General features: G+C 45.5%; 1 protein-coding gene across 3 annotated transcripts in view; it reads right to left on the bottom strand.

The window, feature by feature from the left end:
• The window catches only part of LOC144791978 (uncharacterized), a 385,056-nt gene that overhangs the window by 20,082 nt on the left and 338,131 nt on the right, over window positions 1-26,843 (bottom strand). For all 3 annotated transcript variants that reach the window (XM_078666840.1, XM_078666841.1, XM_078666842.1), the window contains 2 exons: window positions 14,828-14,998; window positions 692-838 (listed from right to left, as the gene is read on the bottom strand). In XM_078666840.1, the coding sequence (XP_078522966.1) occupies window positions 692-838; window positions 14,828-14,998 (318 nt within the window). The remainder of the gene's footprint in view (window positions 1-691; window positions 839-14,827; window positions 14,999-26,843) is intronic.

Below are 26,843 nucleotides of genomic sequence, written 5' to 3'. Positions count from 1 at the left end.
ACACATGCAAGTTACAAAATGGCATTTACAAAAAGGTTTATGTACAGGAAGGGACACCTTCCTGTACATGAACAAACCTTGGTGTTTTGCTTTTTCCATTTGTGCTGTACAAGGCAGCACTCATGGAAAAAGCAAAAACGAGGAGAAATGAAGAATGTTTTCTCATTTCGCCAACTTAAGACCAGGATTTTCCTGGTCTTAAGTTCCGAGCTGCCACCTATTATCACCTCTATTGATAATAGGTGGCAGCGTAGAAGTGAATGAGTGTTTCAATGGAACGCCCATCGCAACACTCATTGCACGTCCCTTTCACGCTAATTTTAGCGTGAAAGGGGCCCTATTGCCAAGGCAGCGTTAAGCCACTTAACTTGGCTTCTAGCCACTTTTTTGGGTTTAACGCTGCCTTGGTAATAGGGCGCTGACCCTATCGCCACCATAACGTCACAAAAAGTAACGTTGTGGTGGTGATAGGGGTTGGTAATATGCCCGTATTAGGAGATAATTTGTGTGGAGGCCTCTAAATTTTGACTGCTTAGGGACCTTCACAGGGTTTAATTCGGCCCTGAGCACTTACTTTGATTGCTAGCTGGTCTCACAAGGGGCGTTTTCATTTTTCCTCCATACTGCAATTGGAGGATTTGGGGTAGGGACTTGACAGTCTTCTTACCTTTTTTAGAGTTCAGCGGCTTACCTATAATCATAGAGTCTCCCACGCGGAGCTGGTTGCCCATTTTGTCAGTCACTTTGGTTTTATAATTCGCATAATGTTGGAATGTCACTGTAGCTCCTTTAAGGTTAGATGACTTCGCGACCTTGTCTTCTGTATTTCCCACGTGCTCTGCAAAAATGTGGGAGAGAACACGCTGCTGTGAGTGAGGATAGGTTGAAGAAACAATAAGCTACCCTGGAGGTCCTGCCATTGTTTAGTGAGGGAATAATGGCATGGAACTGGGCAAAAGGAGGTGCGGAGGGGGCCAGGGTCAAACCGAGCTTCAGCAACCCAGGCAGAGCTGGGCAAGGGCACAAAGGGAAGAGACAGGTGAGTGCACAGGACGGTCGGAAGGGAATGAGTTGTCACAGATCACACGGAGAGTCTGTGCAGGAGTAGTGGTTTAAGCCTTCAGGCCAATTATTTCAAGACAGTTCCAGAAGTACAAAGGGTCATATTATCAAGAAAGGGCAATACATTATCGCCCCCAGCGGCGTTAATGGGCTTGATAATATGCCCTTGTGAATTCCCATAGAAGCCCAGGTTAACACCAGAACCTGGGCTTCTATGGGAATTCTCAAGGGCATATTATGAAGCCCATTATCGCCGCTTTAGCGGCAGTTTCCTGCCGATAAAAGCGGCGATAATGTATCGCCCTTTCTTGATAATATGGCCCAAGGTTCTTACTTCTTCACTGTGTTACACATTACACATAGCCTGACCATTTGCAGTCAGTCCTTTGTTTGCTCTTTAAAAAGCTCAGGAAGAAAAATACATTAATTTTCTCTAAATGCAGGGTGGGGGAGAGTTGTACGTTTTAAGAAACCGTCAACTTCTGCTAGACATACAAGGGTCAGGGCTGGCTTTAGCGCTGTGGCACCTGGTGCGACAATCTTTTTTGGTGCCCCACACCCAATGAGCGCCTCCTCGGATTCTCTCACTACCACCAGGCAAAAGTGCCCCTCATCTCTTCAATCATAAGTTATTGCTGAAAATGGCGCCCCACTCCTACCCCCCACCGAGGTCAGCGCCCCATCCACAGGTCAGCACCCGGTGCGGCCGCACCAGTCGTACTGCTCTAAAGCCGGCCCTGACAATGGTGATACGGACCTTAACCCAAACAGGGAAAATTGACTGTGGCACACCAGGTGGGGTTGCAAACAAGCACTGGCAAAGCTAACGGGCATCTGCAATGCTAGATCTATTGGCTTACTCAATGCCTTTTGACCATGTTGTATAGCAGCACTGCTGCAGTTCAGCATGTCTAAAAGTCATGGGAAAAAGCACTGTGACGCGTCCAGTGCTCCTGCATCATAGCGCTCTATTGTTGTTACAGGCGGGGCAGGATAGGCAACACATATTGGGGACAAGCAACACAACATGGTCGGTGGAGGGCGATTGGGGAGAAGGCAGAAAAGGATTGTGACATGCCCAGCACTGTCTGCATCATAGCGCTTTGGTTTGTTATGGTGATTGGGACATTGGGAGTGAGGGGTAGCACATGGAAAACTGGTGGGAGGGAAGAACCCAACGTGACAACGGTCAGCAGACGAATAGGGGATAGGCCAAACCAGCAGCGGCTCTTCTGCTGTGGCAGAGGAGCATTGCCCCTCCTTCCAGCAGCATAAAAAAAAGAAAAAGTAAACAATAATAAACTGTAGTTTAATATCATTTTTTTTGTTTCCCAGAGTCTTGGGGGCTGGGCCAGGGGAATAACAGGCCTCCACGAGGAGTGGTATGCACTTTTATCTCTGCACATGAGAGTTTGGCCAGCCGTCTCAGGCCGGCCAAGCCCTCATGTGCACTGAAGCTCTCTCCTACCCAGCTGCATTGCCGGTTTGGAGACAGCAAGCACAGACTTCCAGTCTCCCTGGGAGCTCAAATCATCGGCGTTCAGGCCAATCCTGAAGCTGCTCTCATGAATGAGAGCAACTTCAGGATTGGCCACAGGGGAGTCTGATAGCCTGTGCCTGAAGTGGAGCCAAGGGAGGAGCAGATGACCGGCGATGAGGAGGCTGCAGGTACGTTCTTTTTTAAAACCTTTTTTCATTGTCGTGTCACCCACCTGCCCTGCTACTCTCCTCTGACATCGGCCGCTACAGGTGGGTGCAGGCAGATGGTAGAAAAGAAACAGACAGGTGCAGGGTGGTGGGAGGGTAGAGAATCAGCACAGCGAGTGGAGGCATAAGAAGCAACACGAATGGGCGAGCGGGTGGAAGGGAAAAGGAGCAACATTGATGGGGATATGGGAGACGGCTTGAAATCCCAAGCACTCATATGGAGTTCTTGAACCCAAAAAATGATGAGGACATGACACAAGCATGCTATGACAAATGGGACCGATGCAAATGAGAGCTAAACTTAAGCTAAGTAAGTTATGGAGGGGCTGTAAACCCACTGTGCGTGAAGAAAATGTCTCCAAGAGACAGTGCATGCGGTGTCTAGCTGAGACCTAATGATAGAGCAGGAATGCTAACCAGAAAAAAATGCAGCTTCCATGGAAATAGTTCACTAATGTGTTTTTTCTTGGCGGGGGAGTGATCCGGTGAGGTTTGAATCGAGAATGGTGGGTTGTGTTCTGGGAATACATTTGGGGCCAGATGTAGGAGCCCTAATACCTGTCGGTAACGGCCGAATTCGGCCGTTACCGACCGGTATTTGGGTTTTGCAATGTAGGGGGCTTAAAAATACAGAATCGGTATATTTACAGATGCGGTAAAATTACCGATTTGGTAAATTACCGAATCGGTAAATATACCGATTCTGTAATTCTAGATGTAGCTAGCACTTCAAAGTGTGCCACAGGCCCTTAAGAGTCAGTATTTTACCACACAATCCTATTGTGTGGTAAAATACCGAATTCAGGTGTGCATGCACATCTGTGCATGCACACCTGTGCCATGTAACACACAGACATGCCCTTAGGGCATGCATGTGTGCCACATGTCACACAAGCCTGTACTTGGGGTGCTAGAGGGTGTCAAAGTGACACCCCCTGCACCCTTGCAGGATTCGGTATTTACCGATTCGGTAAATACCGAATCGGTATTGCCCATGGATTCCTATGGGCTTCAAGGCCCATAGGAATCAATGGGCAATACCGATTTGGTATTTACCGATTCGGTAAATACCGAATTTTACAGATTCGGTAAATGTAAAATGAAATTTACCTACATCTGCCTACTTCTAATTTACCGATTCATAAATACCGAATCGGTAAAATTCGGTATTTATGAATCGGTAAATTAGAATTACCTACATCTAGCCCTTGGAGTTTTACTAGGATGAGGAATGTGCTCTTGCCAAGGGTGGACCGTGGGCATTGGGTGGACCATTGGCATTGGCTGGTTGGCTTCCATAAGGGCACTGATGAGATGTAAAGAAGGGAATGAAATGCTTTCCAGAGGACTTCCCAGTGTCTAAGAAGTCTTAGAGAAAGTATTTCTATCCATCATTTGTGGGTCACTCACCAAAGGCTTGGTGCTAACTGCCACCCCGAGAAGTGATGGGGGGACCAGGAGGAGCAGGGGCGAGGAGCAGAGGGGCAAATTAAGGACAATAAGTGAAAACTAAAAAGAAAAACATAATTTTAACTTGCAGCAGAATTTCATTACAAGACCGGAGGCTACATTATGCATTTACCTTTAATGCAGACCCAAGCAGCCGCATACATCACAATATTAGCATTCCAAATAGAACAACGGCAACATGTAAAGACTACATGGCAACAAGAAACAGCCTCTTTTAAATGCGGCTCCCATGCAGATAAGTTGGACTTTATCTCTTTCCTTAATGTATCTGTTACGCTTTATTAATTGTCTATTACGCTTTATTGATTGTTTATAAGAGTGTACATGATGTGGTTTCCTCCATCCTTTACACACCTCCCCTCTACTAATCTCCAATTTACGGAGATTTTCTCCTTCCTTTACAATGTCTGCGTGTGATTGTACTTAGGTCTTATTACCCTAGTCACTTCTACCGCTTATTGCCGGTATTTTACCGCGCTACTGCTGATAACCTCAGCGCGCCTAGTTCCGCATTTTAATTGAAGCACTACTGCGCGTTAATAGCCTATTGACAATATTTTAGCGCGCTACTGCTGATAACCTCAGCGAACCTAGTACCGCATTTTAATTGAGGCACTACTTTCTGATTTCCCCGCATCTACCGATCCGCTGGACATACTGGTAGGTATTGCTAGTTGGCAAGCGATTAGCGCCGCGCGTTTTTAAAAAAAACCTACAATGCTCCATCACACATCTATTTCCAGGTGAGTTTTCTGGCGATAAACATCGTTTTATCTTTACCTTCTTTATTTATTTTCGAGTTGCCAGCGTCCTCGTTCTTCTCTCGACTTGGGCGCTTAGAGGAATGAACGTTAGCAAGGTCAACGTCCCGTCGTCCTGTTTCTAATGCTTTCCTCTTTTCTCCCCGCCTCTCGCTGACACAGCAAGGCTGGGGGAGGGTTCCCATAGCAACCGCACAAGTGTTTTCGCTCGAGCACACCGATACAGCCTCAGTGGCAGTTGGCAATCTTTTACTCCGTTTTTTTATAAAGATATTATTCTATATCTCCCTAACAATATCCTTTTTATTATAATTGGGAGAGAGTGAAGATCAAATCTCGCTTTAAAAAAAAAAAAAAAAACTGTTTACTACTGGCTCCCCCCTTAAAGCCTTTTAATCCTCCTTTAACCTCCTAATGTCTACCACTGATTCAGATGAGGGTTTTGCCCCTACTGCAAACATAGATAAGGATTCCTTTAAAAAAATGCTCCATTCAGAGGTTAAATCGTGTATGATGGAAAGTCTTTCCCATCTTATACCTTCTAAACGTCCGTCAGCGGACAGAGAAACAGTACATTTTTTACAATCTGGCCCTGGAGGTAAAAAGCTTAGAAAGAATAATCATATTGATGTGGGCATGGGAGGTCTTGCCGCCTCAATGAATAAAGGAGGTCATAGCACCTCTCGGAGTGATGGAGGTCTTCGCACCTCAAATAGTATGGGTGTCCTTGGCGGCAAAATGGATACAGGTGTCCAAGGCAATACACATGCAAGAAATGCTCATTTCAGCACTTATGATGATGATTCAGATAACTCTGAGTTCATAGATGAATATGTCCTCGACCTTAACGAGCACGACCAAGATTTTGTGGACCCTATTGAGGATGCACCGTCCTCCTCAAAAGATGTTATTCACAATCCATTGGGTGAAGAAATGCTCTCACCTCAAAATTTGAGACATCCGCGAAGCTCTGAATGGTGCCCCCAGGAACATGTTGCCAAATGTTTAAGAAAATGGGTTAGAAATCCCTTAGAAAGGGAAACACGCAACATTTTGAGAGCCAAATGCTCGAGGCCCTCAGTTGGGGATAAGACCTGTTATACCCCCAACCTAGACCCAGATTTGATTAAGTTGCTTTTTAAGATGGGACGTGACCCTAGAAAGGGAATGGAAAAACCCTGTAAGGCCTGTCAGGATCGTCTCCTTGATGTCCTTGGTCCTCTCACTAGGATCCTTCACTCGGCCGAGGAGAGTCATACCCAAGGCTCAATTCTCAATACAGATTTGATAAGGGAATGGAGCCAGAGGGCCATTATACTTTTAGGAAACGCAAATGCAAGCATCAATGCCGAGAGGCATAGAGTTGTCTTTACTAGTATCAACCCAAAACTTACTGATCTTGCAGATACAGAACCCTCTAAAAACCATAAAGGTTTACTATTTGGCGAGGAACTGATAAAATCGATAGGGAAATATATTTCGCCATTCACTGCCCTTGACAAGGCGCAACAAAACATGCGCAAAGTATTCAACAGTGGTAACAACCTTTTTGGAAGGTCCGGAAGACGGGCCTACCTTTCGGCCATTATAACCAAAGGGCCAACTTCAGAGGTCGTGGGTCTGGCTAAGCCTACCATCAATACCAACAATACCACAACCCACAGTTCTACCCCCAAAGAGTCAGAGGACAATGAGGCAGGGGTTTCAGATCACACGGATCGAACAACCAAAGCAATGCCTCAGGTGAGTATTCCCCCTCCACTTCCCCATTCTTTCCCCTTAAAGGTGGGGCGCAGGCTAAAATACTATCTAAAAAATTGGAAATTGATTACTCAGGACCGTTGGTTCTAGACACAGTAAGAGGTTTTACGATAGACTTTGAATGTACACCTACACAGGCTTCTTTCCCGAAGGAAATTCCCCTGTCACCAGATCAACATAAAATCATAGAGGAGGAAATCTCGTCCATGATTCAGAAAGGTGCTATTTTAGAAGTTCTTTTTGAGGAACTAGGCTTTATAAGCAATCTTTTCCTAGTCGAAAAGAAAGACAAAGGTTGGAGACTGGTTATAAACCTGAAGAGAACTTAACAAGTTTCTTTCCTATTCTCATTTCAAGATGGAAGGGATCCATCTTCTCAGGGACTTACTCCTGGAAGAGGATTGGCTGGTCAAATTTGACCTAACGGATGCCTTTTTTACCATTCCTACGGCACAAATTCATCAACATTTCCTTCAGTTTCCTTGGAAGGGTCATCTATACCAGTTTCAAACTCTCCCTTTTGGCCTTTCTTCCGCCCCTTGGTGTTTCACCAAGGTGATGAGAGCCGTGGTTTCTTACTTAAGGTCAAGGGGTATTCATCTGATCATCTACCTGGACGATAGTCTCATCATGGCCCAGGATCGTTCACAACTGATCAAAGATCTAACATTTGCTATGGATCTTTTAGAGAGTCTGGGTTTCATCATAAACAAGGAAAAATCATGCATGATTCCCTCAAGATCTCTAGAATTTCTGGGCTTCAAGTTCGACACAATTCGTTGCCTCCTTCTTCTTCCCTCAAAGAAAAATCAAAGATAAAAAAGCAAATACAGTATTTCCTCAAACATCAAGACCTATCCCTCAGGGATTTGGCGAGACTCCTAGGCCTTCTTTCGTCTTCCATAAAAGCAATATTTCCTGGTCCCCTCTATTATCGAGCTCTCCAGAGAAACAGAGCGAGAGCTGTGAGATCCGGACTTTGGTATGGGGATTGTATCTCCCTAGACCAAGATTCTCGCTCAGAACTCATTTGGTGGTTGGACAACCTAGAAGCTTGGAATGGGAAAGCTATCTTTGGTTCAACCCCGGAATTTGTCTTGGAATCAGATGCCTGCCTTCATGGCTGGGGTGCTTGCCTTCTAAATCAAAACACTGGAGATCTCTGGTCTCGGGAAGAATCTCTCCACCATATAAATTTCCTGGAATTGACCGCCGGTCTTTACGCTCTCATGAGCTTCAGACATTCCCTTCAAGGGGGATCTGTCCTTCTGAAAATGGACAATATCTCAGTTGTAGCTTATATCAACCGCTTAGGACCTTTCAGACCTAGCCAAGAAACTCTGGATGTTTTGTCTAGAACCTCAAAATCGCTCTCAGAGCGGAGTACCTTCCGGGAGCAGTGAACACCTCTGCAGATTGGTACTCGTGCTTCCTCATAGACTTCAGTGATTGGAAACTGGACATTTCGGTTTTCAACACTCTGAACCAAATCTGGGGCCCACTAGAAGTAGACCTTTTTGCGAGCAGATTGACCTTTCAAATCCAGACTTATTTCAGCTGGATGCCCGACCCCGGTGCTCTGGCAGTCAATGCCTTCCTTCAATCATGGAAGGAGATCCGGGGTTATGCTTTCCCCCCTTTCGCCATGATTCAGAGGGTCCTTCAGAAGGTGAGATTGGAACAGTGTTCTCTTGTTTTGATAACCCCCTTCTGGCCTTCCCAGGCATGGTTTCCAACTGCTCTAGAACTGACTTGCAGTATTCTCTTCTTTATTCCTTCCATACGGAATCTACTTACAGACATAGATGGCCAATTTCATCCTCTAATTCAGAACTGGAATTTATCCCTTCTTGCCTGGAGAGTGTCAGGAGATCTAACGAAATCTCAGGCCTTTCAGAAACGGCTTCAACTCTCCTCAGAGAATCTTGGGCACCAGGCACACATTACAGATACAATAGAATCGGGAAAGTTTGGGTATGTTGGTGCATGGAAAGGGACCTCGATCCCTTGGAGGCCCCTATTGTTAACATAACCAACTTCCTTGTTGAACAATTTGAAAGGGGTCTTAGCTAAAGATCCATCAATTGTTTTAGATCGGCTATTTCTGCTGGTCATTCTCTCATTAACGGGAAGACCATTGGTAAAAATGTCATCATTTGTAGAGTTATGAAAAGTATACGTCTAAGGAGATCTCCTAAACCCAGATATGAAACGCTTTGGGATGTTAATTTGATTCTCAATCTGTTCAATAATTGGCCTTCCAATTCTCTCCTTAATAGGAAGAATCTTTCTATTAAATTAGCTACCCTCTTATGCTTAGTTTCTTGCAGAAGAAGTTCCGATGTCAAAGCTCCAGATGTTACTAACCGTTCTTACAATATTTTTGGTGTCAAATTTGATATTCATAAAAGAACGAAGACAATGTCTGACTCAATATTTTATCCACGTTTTGACCTTTGCTCAAATCTCTGCATTGTCCGATGCATGAGAGAATATGATCTTAGAATGTCAGATCTCCGCCCTCCAGGTGTAAATCAATTGCTTATTTCTTTTATTAAACCTCATAAAGGAATCAGCTCCTCTTCTATCGCTAGATGGATCAAGACCGCTATGAGTTTGGCGGGTATATATTTAAATACATTTCAAGCTCACTCCCTTAGAGGTGCTTTGGCCAGGAAATCCCTTTGATCTGGAGGTAAGTTGGACGACATCCTGAAGGCAGACTGGTCTAATCCCAGTACCTTCGCACGTCACTATTGTAAACCTATTCAACACATTTCTAATGTTGTCTTAGAGCCAACATGCCTAATGTAGCCTCCGGTCTTGTAATGAAATTGCGATTCTCATATTAACATGACTAGAGATTCTGGATTTCATTAAGGACACGGAGGCTGACATTATCCCACCCTTCCACCTCTGGTGGCATTTAAATTTATAATGTTATCTTATACATTTTATTGTAGTGCATTCTTTTGACTTTTAATATGTTTTTTACTATTCCTATGTTTATGAATATTTGAATTTCTTACTCTTGTTCTTAGACTAATTTCTTTTATCTTTTCAGATAATCCTTGATTATGGACTTTACCACCACTTCATCGTTGGTTTTTTATTCCATGGATTTCTTCAGCTCCATCTTCCTTCTTCCATTCAAGATTTGGAGAACTTTTCAAGTTTTTAAAGATGTTTCAAATTTGTTGTCTCAAGTTCATCTATGACTTATCTACTACTCATTTAAAAGAGGCTGTTTCTTGTTGCCTTGTAGTCTATACACGTAGCCTTTGTTCTATTTGAAAAGCTTATATTGTGATGTATACGGCTGCTTGGGTCTGCATTAAAGGTAAATGCATGATGTCAACCTCCGTGTCTTTACTTTAATGAAATCCAGATTCCTTAGTCATGTTAATATGAGAATTGCAATTTCACTGTTACTTATTGTAATAACTGTGTCAAAGTTGTTGCCTCACAAAAGGGCTCATTTCTGTCAATTCTGGACCTTGTTGGCTCCAAGTCGGCCTGCAGTCATGCAGGAGCAGTGGAACACAAGCATCAGAAAAGCCACTTTTCTCACTTTTGAGACAATTGGCTCTGTCATTGCCCTTTGTTCCAGCTGTACAGCATGGGAATTGTCAACTTTGGAAATGATTCGCAGCCATGCTGCATAACAACTGACTAAAAATAATAATAAAAATGAACTATGATGTTTCCAGTGCTGAGGCACTTTTAATTTTGTAGTGGAGTGGCATTGTGTGTAGTGGAGTAGAGTGACGGTGTGGCATGGAGTGGAAATGTGTGGAATTATGTGGCATGATGTGGATATATGTGGTCTGGATACATATTATGTGACCAGTGTGGAATTGTGTGGCATGGAATTGTGCGAGATTGAATTGTGTGGTGTTAAGTGGAGTGGAATTATATGGTGTGGAGCAGAATTATGTGGCATGGAGTGGAATTATGTGGGATGGGATGGAATTATGTGGTGTGGAATTTTGTTGCACGGCTTGAAATTGTGTGGCATGGTATTGTGAGATTGTGTTGCATGGAGTGCAATTCTGTGGGGTTGAATTATGTGGTGTGGTGTGGAATTATGTTAGGAAGGCTGAAATTGTGTGGTGTGGAATTGTTATAAATTGAGTGGAGAGGAATTATGTGGCATGGAGTGGAAATATTTGGCGCAGAGTGGATTGGAAATTTGTGGAGTGGGATTATGTGGCTTTGAGTGGAATTGTGCGATAAATTGAATTATGTGCTGTGGTGTGGAATTGTGTAATGTTGAGTACAGTGAAATTATCTGTCATGGAGTGGAGTGGAATTATGTGGGATGGAGTGGAATTATGTGGCATTGAGTGGAATTACATAGCAGAGCAAAATTACATACCACAAAATGAAATTATGTGGAGTGGATTTTGTGTAGTGGATTTGAATAATGTGGCATTGGATTATGTGCCATGTAGTGTAATTATGTGGCATGGTGTCAATTTATTTTGCATTGAATTGTGTGGCATGGAAATTTGTGGTTTGGAGTAGAATTGTGTGATGTGCAGTGCAATTATTTGGAGTGGAATTATGAGACATGGATTGCAATTGTGTGCCGTGGTATCGAATAAGTGGTGTTGTATGGAATTATGTGGTATGGTGTGGAATTAATGAGATGAATCATTTGGTGTGGAATTGTGTGGTGGGGCATGACATTATGTGGCAGGATAACAAATTGTGTGGTGAGGAATTATGCCTGGTTGAAAGGAATGGAATAATGTTGAGTGGAATTATGTGGCATGGAGTGGAATTATGTGGTGTGGAATTATGTGGCATGGCATGGAATTATGTGATGTTGCGCAGAGTGGAATTATGTAGTGTACAGTGGAATTATGTGGTGTGTAATTGTGTGGCATGGAATTGTGTGCTTTTTATTGGAGTGAAATTATGTTGCGTGGAATAATGCAGCATGGAATTGTGTGGTGTCGAATAGTGTGACATGGAATTGTGTGGCATTGATTGGAGTGAAATTATGTGTCATGGAGTGAAATTATGTGGTGTGGAGTGGATTGGAAACATATGGAGTGGAATTATGTGGCATGAAATTGTGTGCTGTTGCATGGAATAATGTGGCATGGAATTGTGCTGTATTTAGTTGGCTTGTGTGGAGTGCAGTGGAGTGTCGATATGTGGCATGGAGTGGAATTATGTGGTGTTGACTGGATTAGAAATATGTGGAGTTGAATTATGTGGTGTGGAATGGTATGACACAGAATTGAATTATATGTAATGGAATAGTGTTGCATGACATGGAATAGTGTTGCGTACAGTGCAATTGTGTGACTTGGAGTTCAATTGTGTAATGTAGAGAGGAGTAGAATTGTGTGGCATGGATTGAGTGGCATTGAGTGGAGTGGGATTATGTGGCATGGAGCCGATTAGACATATTTGAAGTGGAAATATGTGGTGTAGATTGGAATTATGTAGCATGGGAATTTTGGTGTGTTGCGTGGAATTGTGAGACGTTGATTTTTGTGGGGTGGAATGCAATTGTGTGATATGGAGTGAAATTTTGTAATGTGGAGACAAATTGTGTGCTGTAGAATGCCATTTTGTGGAGTGGTATTATGACGTATGAGTTTAATTATGTGATGTGGTGTGGAATATTTTGTTGTGTGATGTGGAATTATATGGCATGGATTAGAATTATGTGGCATGGAATTGAGTGTCATGGTGTGGAACTGTGTGGCATGGTGTGGAATTGTGTTGCATTGAGTGGAGTGCAATAATGTGGCATAGACTGGAGTGGAACTATGTGAAGTGGAATTAGGTGGCATGGGGTGGAGAGGAATTATCTGGCATGCAGTGTAATTAAGCGGCGTGGAGTGGAATTATTCTTTGGTTTGTCTTGGTTTCTCATCAGAGCCTCCAATTTAGAATAAATATTGTTTGAAATGAGCAAATAGTTATACCGTTTCTAGAACTCAAGGAGAAGCTCTGCCGAAGCAGTACAGGGGACATTTTCCAGGAACAGAGCTATCTATATTGTTGTTTCTTTCAGGGCTAAGAGAATACTTATGACTATATCTGATGATTGACCTACCCAGGTAGAAGAAAATAATGCTTTATTGCCCAAAGTGTGGAGATGATGCTAGCCTCTGGCAAAGATGACATGAGCAAAGCCCACCAGACTGAATCATTCATGGAGATCATTTCATGGACATTAGAGGACCACGAGGCTCGAGGATCTTGTAGATAGTTTGATTAATTCAAAGACATTTTATGGACTGCAAGCAGACGTTGCAGGACTTTGAGTGCGATTTGTATGGTGTGATTTTATGGTTTATTTAAATCTGATAAAGCTTATTTGACTGACTGACAGAGTGTGATGCATCTCCATGTGCCCCGACCTTTGTGGAAGTTGGTTTCATCCTATATCTGGTCCAAGACGGACACAGATTTTCTCCCTTCATCCTGGATATTAGAATAGAATCATGTTGACTGAGGCTGATGGCCTTGATTCTGTAACCAATGGTTCCTGCAATACAGCCCTTTTGGTTTTAAAGATCTCTTGGTTCATCTGTGCGAATAGATCCCAACATTAAAACGTCAGTATCCAAGCTATGACTATGAATGGGTAGGTCCAATGGTGTTGCCACCAACCAAAAATCTCAACCAATGCTTGCAATTTTTCAGATCAAATCCCATGCAGTTTGGTATTTCCTAGACAACTGATTGTGTGCTATTTCCAGTTCCAGCACTACCAAAGTATATTTTGAGGACAGTGGCTTTGTGACCTGTTAGGGTTTCCAATTAGTCTTCCATTAACTGTCTTGGTACCACTAAAAGCCCTCAAATGGACCGCCAGCAATAGAGATAATTGGGCACTTCTAGAACATTGACCATGTGGCACTTTGGAAAAAGCTCCCATACACACCAGTAGCAAAATCCAAGTTGGTTGACAGTCCCAGGTCACCTGGAGCAGGTGTTTAGGCATTTTTGGTACATTCTGGGATGAAACCACCTTAATCGTAGGGGCGAACTGAGGGCAATTGAGAAAGTGGGGAAAGGGCGGTCAGACCAATTAAAACAACAGGGATGCTTTGTTTTATTCTGTCATGCTCTTTTAGCCCACTGACTTAGCACTGTAAACAAAGCAAATTGTAGAGTACCAGAGACTCCGAAAGTGTTTGAGACTTTCCAACATTCCACAAAATCCTACTAACCTCAGAGAATAATATAGGCAACCAGAATCTACGTTATTTGTAATGCCGCTCCTTGCTGTGTGACCACTATATGGGGTCGCAATCGCATCTTGGGACCAGAACACCAAAGGATCTTCTAGTTTTCTATTTGTAGCTGCTCTTATTTCTTGTGTATAAATGAAAGACCTTTTCCTTGTAAAAAACGTTACCCTTAAAGGATGCCGAATAGTTGTGGCCCATCAACAAGATTACCCACCACGGATAGTGCGCTCCAACCTTGATGATTCAGGACCCAGAGAAAATGTCCCATAGTGCAGCTATGCTATTGATGTCACCAGGGTGGTAGCACTCACAGAGCCGGATTACCAAATAGGCAAAGTAGGGCCGGCCTATGGGCCCCACTCCTTTTAGGGGCCCATCAGCATCGCAATCGTACAAACTCATTTTTGAAAATATGGTGCAATCAAAGTTCCCAAAAGTTATGACAACGCTAAGAATTTATAGGTGTCTCATGATCACGAACGCTACTGGGGGACTTCCAAGATATCCTGAAAGATTTCACCACAAACAAATTGAGAAAAATGAATATTTAAAGTGTTGTTGGTTTATTGAAAAATTGTAAAAATGTTTTTTGTTTAACAGCATTAATAATTGTTAATGTTTAGTTTTGTGTAATAACATTGGTGTATTACAATTGTTGGTTGGTAACATTTAAAACATATGAGATAATTTGTGAGGGGACCGTGACATTTTTGCTTCCAGGGGTCTCCACAGGGTTTAATCCGGCACTGAGCAACTACTTTGATTGCTACTGGTCTCACAAGGGGCATTTTCATCCGTACTGCAATTTGAGGATTTGGAGTAGGGACCTGACAGTTTTCTTACCTTTGTTAGGATTAAGCGGCTTAGCTATAATCGTAGAGTCTTCCATGCAGGGCGGGTTGCTCATGTTGTCGGTCACTTTGGCTTTATATTTCCCAGAATGTTGGAATGTCTTTATAGCTCCTTCACGGTTAGATGACTCCTCGTCCTTGTCTTCTGAATTTCCCACGTGCTCTACAAAAGTGGGGGAGAGAACACGCTGCTGTGAGTGAGGATAGGTTGAACAAACATAGAATGAGGAAATAAAAGGTACAGATACAACACTTCCCTAGAGGTCATGCCATTGTTTAGTGAGGGAATAATGGCATGGAACTGGGAAAACGGAGGTGCGGAGGGAGCCAGAGTCAAACCGAGCTTCAGCAACCCAGGCAGAGCTGGGCAAGGGCACAAAGGGAAGAGACAGGTGAGTGCACAGGACGGTTGGAAGGGAATGAGTTGTCACAGATCACATGGAGAGTCTGTGCAGGAGTAGTGGTTTAAGCCTACAGGCCTATTATTTCAAGGCTGTCCCAGAAGTACAAGGTTCTTACTTCTACAACTGTGTTACACATTACACATAGCCTAATCATTTGAAGTCAGTCCTTTGTTTGCTCTTCAAAAAGTCCAGAAAAGGCCATTATTTTTCACTAAATGCAGGTTGAGGAGAGTTGTAAGTTTTAAGAAACAGAGAACCTCTGGTAGATATACAAGGGTGACACGGACCCTAACCCAAACAGGGAAAATTGTCTGTGGCATAACCAGTGGGGTTTAAACAAGCACTGGCAAAGCTAATAGGCCTCTGCAATGTGAGAGCTATTGGCTTTGTCAATGTTTTTTAACCATGTTGTATAGCAGCCCTGCTGCTGTTCAGCATGTCTAAAAGTCATGGGAAAAAGCAAAGTGACGCAGCCAGTGCTACAGCATCATAGCACTTTATTGTTAGGTAAAGAAAGGCTTGGTGCTACCTGACACCATGAGAAGCAATGGGGGACTAGGAGCCTCAGGGGAGATGAGTTGATGGGCAAATTATGGACAATAAGTGAAAACTAAAAAAAGCAAATTTTCACTTGCAGCACAATTTTACTGTTTCTTGGTGTAATAACTGTTGCAAAGTTGCTGCCTCGCAACAGGGCTCATTTCTGTCAACTGTGGACCTCGTTGGCTTCAAGTCGACCTGCAGTCATGCAGGAGCAGTGGAACACAAGCATCAGAAAAGCCAACAGGTTTCACTTTAGAGACTATAGGCTCTGTCATTGCTTTTGTTCCAGCTGTACAGCATGGGCATTGTCAACTTTGGGAATGATTTGTAGCCATGCTGTATAGCAACATGACTAAATATAATAATAAAAACAAACTATGATGCTTCCAGCGCAAATGCACTTTTAATTTTGGAGTGGAGTGGCATTGTGTGAAGTGGAGTAGAGTGACTGCGTGGCATGGAGTGGAGTGGAAATGTGTGCTGAAGTGTGAAATTATGTGGCATGACGTGGAATTATGTGGTGTGGATGCGAATTTTGTGATGCAGTGTGGAATTAAGTGCCATAGAATTGTGCGACAGGGAATTGTGTGGTGTTAAGTGGAGGGAAATTATATGGGGTGGAGAAGACTTATGTGGCATGGAGTGGAATAATGTGGCTTGGGATGGAATTATGTGGTGTGGAATTTTCTTGCATGGCTTAAAATTGTGTGGCATGGTATTGTGAGATTGTTTGGCATGGAGTGCAATTCTGCAGGGTTGATTATTTGGCATGGGATGGAATTATGTTAGGCAGGCAGGAATTGTGTGGTGTGGCATGGAATTGTGCTACGGTGAGTGGAGTGGAATTATGTAGCGTGCAGTGGTGTGGAAATATGTGGTGTGGAGTGGAATTATTTGGCGTGTGGTAGAGTGGAAATTTGTGGAGTGGGATTATGTGGCATGGAGTGGAATTGTGTGGTGTTCAGTAAAGTGGAATTATCTGTTGTGGAGTGGAGTTATGTGGGATGGAGTGAAATATGTGGCATGGAGTGGAATTATGTGGCATGGAGTGGAATTAAATAGCGGAGCAAAATTAGGTTCCACAGAATTAAATTATGTGGAGTGGATTTTGTGTAGTGGATTCAAATAATATGCCACTGCATTACGTTCCATGGAGTGGCAAGGTGTAGAAATATTTGGCATTGAATTGTGTGGCATGTAATTGTGCAGTGTGGATTAGAATAGTATGATGTGGAGTGCAATTGTGGAATTATGAGACATAGATTGCAATTGTGTAATGTGGTTTGGAATCAGTGGTGTGGTGTGGAATTATGTGGTATGGTGTGGAATTATGTGAGATGGAGTGGAATTATTTGGTGTGGAATTGTGTTGTTATAAGCTCCAATGTACCCCAATATATGCCTAGCTTGTTACACAACCTTTTACCTACATTCGTCCTACTTTGGTCTACATAATGGTTCTGGCACTGACCTTTTACAAAGTTATGTGCTGAATAAATGTCGATCGGTTTTCTCCAAAACTAGCCTCATTTGTTATGCATCAGGATTCTCAGCATCATATCTTAATCCCCTGCCCAGGACGTACACAGCAGGATTATTATCTTCTGTATAATAACTGTACAAACATCACCGCTGGTAAAGTTAGAGGGCTTATGGTGGCACTGTGAGCTAGCTGGCCTGAAGGCTATCATATCCTTTGGGGGTGTCTGGAATCAGTCTCGACACCAATCCCTTATTTTATGTTGTCTAAATGTGAAGATCCTATGTATGATTAGGAACTACATGACATGGCACCTTCAACGTTGGTTTGGTTCTTATTTAATATTCACATCTGAATAGTTCAGTCCTGCTGTCTCAGAGACCTCCTACTCACATTTACCCAGAGACGTCTGGAGTGGGAAGGGAAAAATCTACTGCAGTTGAGTAGGTATATTCTATGTTTTAGCTGTGGGTTTGTTCAAGCTTGAAGGATTATAGTTCCTTATATTGTGCAAAAACCCTATCTCTTTTTCATAAAAAATTCCTCTCATAATGTCTCAGACTGGAGACGCTGGTAGGAGTGGTATTAGTGCAGAGGAAGCTGAGCAGGAAGGTGCTCTTAATATTTTGAAAAATTGCAGATATGCACTTACTATGAAATTATTAGACTATGGGGTCACTTCGTTGGGTGGGACCAAAACCTTTGTGATTGAGGCCTGACCTGACCTGACCTGGTCAGTGCCGGTTGCTCCACCCGCCGCGTGGCCCACCTGTGTGTGCCAGTCCCCGTTGCCGCCACCACTGCCGCCACTGCCAGTAACTTTTGTTTGCTTGCCTGTATTCTGTATTGCCTGCCTGCATTGCCTGTATTCTGTGATAGTATTCTGTGATAGTATTCTCTCTCTCCGTACTTGTGCCATTGTCTGTTGCCCCTGCCCCTGATTGTATTCTGCTATCTCCGTGCTGTTGTGCCCCCTGTTTGACTGTTGTGCCCTTGCTTGGATTCGGTCCTCTCCTCTCGTGCTCCCGCTGACCCACCCCGCTTCCCGCTCCCTGCTGCTGCTCCCCCGCGGCCCCTCCCCTGCTCCTTCAGCCTCTCCTCACATCGCTTCCCTCCCCACTCGCCACCCCGCTCCCGCCTCCCAGCTGCTCCTCCCTCGCTCCACCCCTCCCACTACGCCATTTATGGCGGAGTCCACGCGTACCCGCAGCGTTCACGCGCAGCGGGCGCGCCAAAGGCAAGCCCGTCTGCGCCCATCCGCGCCTGGACCGCGCCCAGCGCCAGACCCCCTGGCCCCCGCAGAGGCCGGCCCTCCCACCGGATGTACGACGCCGCCACCCTCAGCGCACTCAACACCGGACGCCTCCCCGGATGCCACCAAGCCACACCAGGACACACCCACGGACCCTTCACCTGCCAAGCCTGCAAGTTCACCGGCATCCAGACCCGCAACCCACCCGCACCCGCCAAGCCGAGCACCTACAGCAACCACCTGAAGTGCATCCTGCTCAACACCCGCTCCATCCACAGACACGCCGTGGAACTATGGAACCTGCTCGACACCACATCCCCGGACGTCGCCTTCCTCACGGAGACCTGGATGAACGCCTCCTCATCGCCCGACATCGCCATCCCGGACGGCTACAAGATCATCCGGAGGGACCGCGCCAACCAGACTGGAGGAGGAATCGTCCAACTCCGAAGACACCCTCACAACCGCCGAACATCTTCACTTCCAGATACACACCGACCCCAAGACCACACTCAGAGGCACCCTCATCTACAGACCCCCAGGACCCCGCACACAATTCAGCGAAGACATCGCAGACTTCATCAGCCCACACGCCCTCCCCTCCGCCGACTACATCCTCCTTGGGGATCTCAACTTCCACCTGGAGAACAACAACGAAAACAACACCACCACCCTACTGGACAACCTCGCTAACCTCGGACTCAAGCAACTGGTGAACACCCCCACCCACTACGCCAGACACACGCTTGACCCAGTCTTCACTTCCAGCAAGCACGTCTCTTTCAGCCACTCAACCGGACTTCACTGGACAGACCACAGCTGCGTCCACTTCAGCTTCAGAAAGAACACCACCCACCACCACCCGCAACAGGTTCCCCGCAGAAACTGGAACAAGATCCCCACCGACCACCTCACCGCATCACTGAACCAGAACCCCCCCCGCCAGATCATCGGACTCCAACTAAGCAGCCCTCAACCTCGCATAATGGATCACCAACTGCGCCGACGACCTCGCACCCCTGAAAGCCCACCCCAGTAGGCCCGGAAGCAAGAAAGCCCCGTGGTTCAACAACGACCTCAAAAACTCCAAGAAGAACTGCCGCACCCTCGAGAAAGCCTGGCGAAAGAACCCAACCACAGCCAACATGACCGCCCTCAAGCACGCCACCCGCAAACACCACCAGCTGATCCACACCACAAAGAAGACAGCATTCAAGGAACGACTAGACAACAACGTACACAACAGCAAGGAGCTCTTCAGCATCGTCAAAGAGCTCTCCAACCCCAGCGCCGGAAACAACGACATCACGCCCTCACAAGACCTCTGCGACTCACTCGCCACGTTCTTCCACAACAAGATCGCAGACATACACAACAGCTTCAGCGAACAGGCCACGCACCCAACCACAGAACCAACGCTCCCCACCACCACCCTCCGCGACTGGACCCCAGTCAACACCGAAGACATCATCCGGACGATGAACACCATCCACTCCGGATCACCAACCGACCCATGCCCTCACCACGTCTTCAACAAGGCAGACTCCGTCATCGCACCCCAACTCCGGGACATCATCAACTGCTCCTTCAACACCGCCACCTTCCCGGAGAGCTGGAAGCACGCCGAACTCAGCGCCCTCCTGAAGAAACCATCAGCAGACCCCACCGACCTCAAGAACTACCGCCCCATCTCGCTGCTCTCGTTTCCCGCCAAAGTCATCGAGAAGACTGTCGACAGATAGCTGGCCGCCTTCCTCGAAACGAACGGATCCCTCGACCACTCACAGTCCGGCTTCCGAGCCAATCACAGCACCGAGACCGCCCTCATCGCAGCCACTGACGACATCCGAACCCTGCTCGACAACGGGGAAACAGCAGCCCTCATCCTCCTGGACCTCTCCGCAGCATTCGATACTGTCTGCCACCGCACCCTAGTTTAACGCCTCAGCAACGTCGGAATCCAAGAGAAGGCACTGGAGTGGATCATCTCGTTCCTCGCCGGAAGAACCCAGAGAGTCCGCCCCCCCCCCGTTCAGATCTGAGGCCACCGAAGTCATCTGCGGCGTACCACAAGGCTCATCACTCAGCCCCACCCTCTTCAACGTGTACATGAGCCTCCTCGCAACCATCGCACGCCAACACAACCTCAACATCATCTCCTACGCCGACGACACCCAGCTGATCCTCTCCCTCACCAACGACCCCGCCACCGCCAGAACTAACCTACATGAAGGGATGAAAGAAGTAGCCGAGTGGATGAAGAACAGCCGCCTGAAACTGAACTCAGACAAGACGGAAGTCCTCATCCTTGGATCAACACCTTCTGCCTGGGACTCCGGGTGGCCCCCGGCCCTAGGCAGAGCACCCAAACCAACGGACCACGCACGCAACCTGGGCTTCATCCTGGACTCTTCCCTGTCAATGACCAGACAAGTCAACGCCGTCTCGTCTTCATGCTTCCACATCCTACGCATGCTCCGAAAGATCTTCAGATGGATCCCCACCGAAACCAGGAAGACGATCACCCAGGCTCTTGTCACCAGCCGACTAGACTACGGAAACACCCTCAACACCGGAACCACAGCCAAACTGCAGAAAAGACTCCAACGCATCCAGAACGCCTCCGCACGACTCATCCTGGACATCCCCCGCCACAGCCACATCTCCAGACACCTGAAAGACCAGCACTGGCTCCCCGTCAGCAAAAGAATCACGTTCCGCCTCCTCACCCACGCACACAAAGCCCTCCACGACCTGGGCCCCAGGTACCTCAACAGCCGCCTGACCTTCTACACTCCCACCCGCCAATTACGATCGACCAACCACGCCCTCGCCGCCGTTCCACGCATCCAAAGAACCACCATGGGAGGAAGATCCTTCTCCTACCTGGCAGCCAAGACCTGGAACTCCCTCCCCATCCACCTCCGCCTCACCCAAGACCACCTCTCCTTCAGGAAGCAACTGAAGACCTGGCTGTTCGGGCAGTAGCGCCCCCCGTCCCCAGCGCCTTGAGACCCTCTGGGTGAGTAGCGCGCTATACAAATTCCGTGATTGATTGATTGATAGACACACGAGGCATTCAGAACAGAGGTATTCTATTCTTGGGTTAAATTTCCACCTGCAGATGCACGCACGCATTTGTTTCATACTTACACTCCAGATGAACCACCAGAAGAACATTTTCCTTACGAGGACATAGAAGTCCTGTTAACTTACCAAGAACATATGAATTGGTTTAAAGGTGCCCTCCCACATACCACAGATAAAGTGAGACTCAGTCAGCTCAGCAGCGACGGACCTAGCTGCTTACACACTGCATCCAGAGATTGATACGTTGCCACTTCACAGAGAAATATTACAATTATAAAGAAATCTTACACAGCTTGTAATGAAAACACTTACAATTCAACCTTCAAGGTTCACTCAAGCTGGTCAGCCACAAGGGACTGCAATAAAAATCACCCCACATACACTGAACGTGATTATGGGAAAAATGCCCACTAGACGTGAGCAAATGCCATTCTGGATAGCCCAACTTGAGGCAGCAGTATTTCCACATATGGGCCCTCAAGAAAAACAGAATACCAACTATTTGCTTGCCAATGGAAATAGCTTCCCCGATAGAGGATTGTACCACTTGGGGTACAGTTTTCGCTGCCGTTTACACCAGAACTCATGGTACCCCTTCAATAGTGGTTATACCAGAAGTATTGAAACAAATACAGAATGAGTATATGTCTTTCTTGTGACTCAACGCCTCCAGCTTTCCCAGCGGCATGTCCTAAATGTAAAATGACCCTACCCAATATCATACATCAGTCCATTAGGTCTATTGAGGATAAAAGGACAGTGTCAGCTGGGCTCGATACTCAAGTTTTTAAATACATTCTGCTTAATGCTAGGTCCTTGTTTAAGCACAGTATGGAGTGCGCAAGACTCATTGAGGATGAGGCTTCAGGCCCGGATTTAGTGAAAGCCACCCCACCTGCATTTCTATGTCACACTGCCGAAAGGACAGATAGAAATTAGAGCCTAGAACAGAGTTGAGGGGACCGTCTTACAGGGGCTCCTCACTACCACCGCAGGTCAAATGCCGTTGGGCATAGAGAAGGCAACCACTATCTATACCAAGTGGTTGGAGCAAGCCTGTGATAAAATAGCACCAGTAAAAACTGTCTTCCCTAAAAGATCGCAACCCTCCGCCCATGGTTTACAGAGGAGCTAACAAATCAAAACCTATCTGCAAACGTCTTGAACGTAGCTGGAGGAAGGGTTAAAATGAAGCAGAGAAGAAGTTATATAAAACCAACCTTTAGAGCAATAAACAACTCCTTTTCTCTGCTAAACAAAAGTTCTATTCGACCCGAATTGATTTGGTGAAGAATTCAGCCAAAGAGCTGTTCAGAACTGTTTCAAGCCTTGCCTCTCTGAGCCCAGTTAAAATTCAGTCTAGTCAGGAACTTTGTGATGAGATCGCTAAGTTCTTCCTGAACAAAGTGGAGACTATTTTTTCGGCCTTCAGTCGCTCCAGCAATGCTGGACTGAACACGGTAAGGGAGGTATGTTAACCCATGAAAGTTCCCCCCTCACCCTGGACGAATTTGTGCTTTGTCCCCAAACAATATTCTCGAGCTCCTATTGGCAGCCAAATTGGGTCGCCCTTTGATCCATGCCAGGTGGCGGTTGTCAAACTGGCCCCTGGTCCAATCGCTCTTTCCCTCTCATCCATTTTTAAAGGTATATTTGAAACAGGACAGTTCCCCAAACTCTGGAAAGTGGCCTCAATACTGCCCCTTCTGAAAAAGCCAAGTTTGGACACTAAGGATCCAAATAATTTCCGCCCGATTTCATGTCTTCCTCTCCCAGCAAAACTGATTGAAAAAATCATGACTCGACAACTCAGTGTCTTTCTGGGGGAAATACAAGCATTAGATTCCTCCTAATATGGCTTTAGAGAGGGACATAGCACCGAGTGAGCTCTCATTAGGGCCACAGAGGAGATCAGGGAAGCTGTAGACCGAGGAGACAGGGCAGCTTTGATCTTATTAGATCTGTCCGCGGCCTTTGATACGGTCCATCATGACATCTTGAAGTTTTTCTTTATGTGCAGCAAAAGCTTGGAATAACCTGCCATTCCACTTGAGGAATGCTACCAATGTTATAGCATTTAGGAAGGGATTAAAGACATGGCTCTTTGATAAATAAACCTCTCTCTTCCATCTCTGCTTAAAGGAGAAGTAACTAGCGCCAGGACATCCACGGGTAACCGTTGCTCATTAAAAGTTTCCTTACATAACATAACATAACATAACATAACAATTCATCACTTATCCCCTAAAGTCCCGAAGGGGGAGACAGATCAGACTAGCCCTGGGGGCAGCACTTCAAAACATCTTAGTGCCCTGGGGGACACGGACAACACCAACGTACGCGGTGTGGCAGCATAGGCTATGGCACATATTGGGGATAGAGCGGATACAGGCTTCTCTCACTAATTAGGTGGAGAGCTTCAGATATGTTTGGCGACCGATAGTGTCTCTTCTGGCTACTGAATTCAACAAAATCACATGCCCAAAGTACCTGCGCCTCCTTCGCCTCACGGCTCGAGATGAGGGGACCACAGATTGCTGATTTGAGCTCTCAATTCAATTCAATTCATAAGCTTTTATTCGATTTGAAAATACAAATCATACAAGCACATTGAAATACAAAGCCTTATATATACAAAATAATACACAATATTCACAAGAGTAGTACGAAAGGGGGAATAGGAGACATGTACAAAAGCTAGTGGGCAACAGTTAATAGTTTAAAAATATAAGCAATACGAAGGTATATACAGATTTGAGCTCTCAAAGTCGCCCTTAATACCTGATTAAGGCTGAGAGGGGTCCTAAGCACATCAGTTCAGGGGAGGGAAGGGAGGGGGGTGGGAAGGGTCTACATATCTTTTTGACATCGATGTTTATTTCAGTTATCTAACTACACTATAGCATATGCTTATCCTAAAAGGACCCTCACAGGATTCAGAGGGTGTATGCTGGACTGTACCCACCCAGCAGACAATATTGGCTGAACGCATGTTCTCTTTGGGTTGGTGGGTAGAAGTGGGTCCTGAAATAGCTTTCATAAGTGTATGTTGTTTCTCTGCTGCAGATTGTCAATAAAAACAAAGTTAAACCTAAAAAGAAATGGAACAGCAACCAATCAAAAAATAAGAAGCAAAATGCATCACAATTACAGGATGGGTCTCCTCAACAGAAGCCCTCTGATAGAAAATATAATCTTAGGAGGTGTGATTATAATTAAAAAACCTGAAAGGTATCCGGATACTGATACATGTTCCTCTCGTTCCTTTCAGGGTTAAACAAAAAACTCTGAGAGGGAAGGATGGTCAGAAAGCAGAGCAGAAGAGTGAGCAAAGCCAATAGACACACATCGCACTACAAAAAGAGGATAAACCGAAAAGCAAACCTCAATTTGAAAAAAAAGGTAGCTGGCATTAAAATACAAAATTCCCAGGCTACTGAGGACTCTGACGGGGAATAGGCTCTGACAATGCTAGACAGTGCAGCAGAAGTAACAATAGCTCCCCAGAACCTGATGGAATTTATGGTGACAGCAGCGTTGAATGAGCATATCACAGTGGAAACACCTGATACTGGGGTAAGTGTCCCACAGCAGTCATACGAAATAACACTCCAAATGGAGGGGGAAATACCAAGAAAAGTGAAGGATCTGTTTTGGGAGAACCTGACTTTTGGATAAGATATCCTTTTGGCTGAAAGGGTTCAGTCGCCTGAGTTCATCATGGATTGCCGAAAGGGGATAGCGGTGATTTTACCGGCTTTCTCCGACCTCGTTCCGGAGTCACTCAAACATACATACTCACAGGAGTGGACGTTAGTGCTAGCTCCTGCACTTTACCACAATCATGTAGGGTGTGATGCTGAGTCATCTCGCCATGAAATCCCAGTTAAAATTACTCCTACACCACAGAGGCAGTACCCAATAAAACATGTGGCAAAGAAACAAGTCAGGGAGGTCTTAGATCAAGATGTATACCAAGGTGTTATTGGGAATTGCACCTCCCCTATGAATAATACTTTGTTTCCTAAATGAAAGCAAATTTATACAGCGCAGCAAAACCTTGGAATAACCTGCCATTCCACTTGAGGAATGCTACCAATGTTATAGCATTTAGGAAGGGATTAAAGACATGGCTCTTTGATAAATAAACCTCTCTCTTCCATCTCTGCTTAAAGGAGAAGTAACTAGCGCCAGGGCATCCACGGGTAACCGTTGCTCATTAAAAGTTTCCTTACATAACATAACATAACATAACATAACAATTCATCACTTATCCCCTAAAGTCCCGAAGGGGGAGACAGATCAGACTAGCCCTGGGGGCAGCACTTCAAAACATCTTAGTGCCCTGGGGGACACGGACAACACCAACGTACGCGGTGTGGCAGCATAGGCTATGGCACATATTGGGGATAGAGCGGATACAGGCTTCTCTCACTAATTAGGTGGAGAGCTTCAGATATGTTTGGCGACCGATAGTGTCTCTTCTGGCTACTGAATTCAACAAAATCACATGCCCAAAGTACCTGCGCCTCCTTCGCCTCACGGCTCGAGATGAGGGGACCACAGATTGCTGATTTGAGCTCTCAAAGTCGCCCTTAATACCTGATTAAGGCTGAGAGGGGTCCTAAGCACATCAGTTCAGGGGAGGGAAGGGAGGGGGGTGGGAAGGGTCTACATATCTTTTTGACGTCGATGTTTATTTCAGTTATCTAACTACACTATAGCATATGCTTATCCTAAAAGGACCCTCACAGGATTCAGGGGGTGTATGCAGGACTGTACCCACCCAGCAGACAATATTGGCTGAGCGCATGTTCTCTTTGGGTTGGTGGGTAGAAGTGGGTCCTGAAATAGCTTTCATAAGTGTATGTTGTTTCTCTGCTGCAGATTGTCAATAAAAACAAAGTTAAACCTAAAAAGAAATGGAACAGCAACCAATCAAAAAATAAGAAGCAAAATGCATCACAATTACAGGATGGGTCTCCTCAACAGAAGCCCTTTGATAGAAAATATAATCTTAGGAGCTGTGATTATAATTAAAAAACCTGAAAGGTATCCGGATACTGATACATGTTCCTCTCGTTCCTTTCAGGGTTCATCAAAAAACTCTGAGAGGGAAGGATGGTCAGAAAGCAGAGCAGAAGAGTGAGCAAAGCCAATAGACACACATCGCACTACAAAAAGAGGATAAACCGAAAAGCAGGTGCAATCACTCGTTCTAGTATGAGAACAGGTGGACA

This window comes from Lissotriton helveticus, chromosome 11 (assembly GCF_964261635.1).
Source record: "Lissotriton helveticus chromosome 11, aLisHel1.1, whole genome shotgun sequence".
NCBI classification, from domain to species: Eukaryota; Metazoa; Chordata; class Amphibia; order Caudata; family Salamandridae; genus Lissotriton; species Lissotriton helveticus.
The sequence above is the reverse complement of the archived record's forward strand: the minus strand, read 5'-3'. Positions and strand labels throughout refer to the sequence as shown.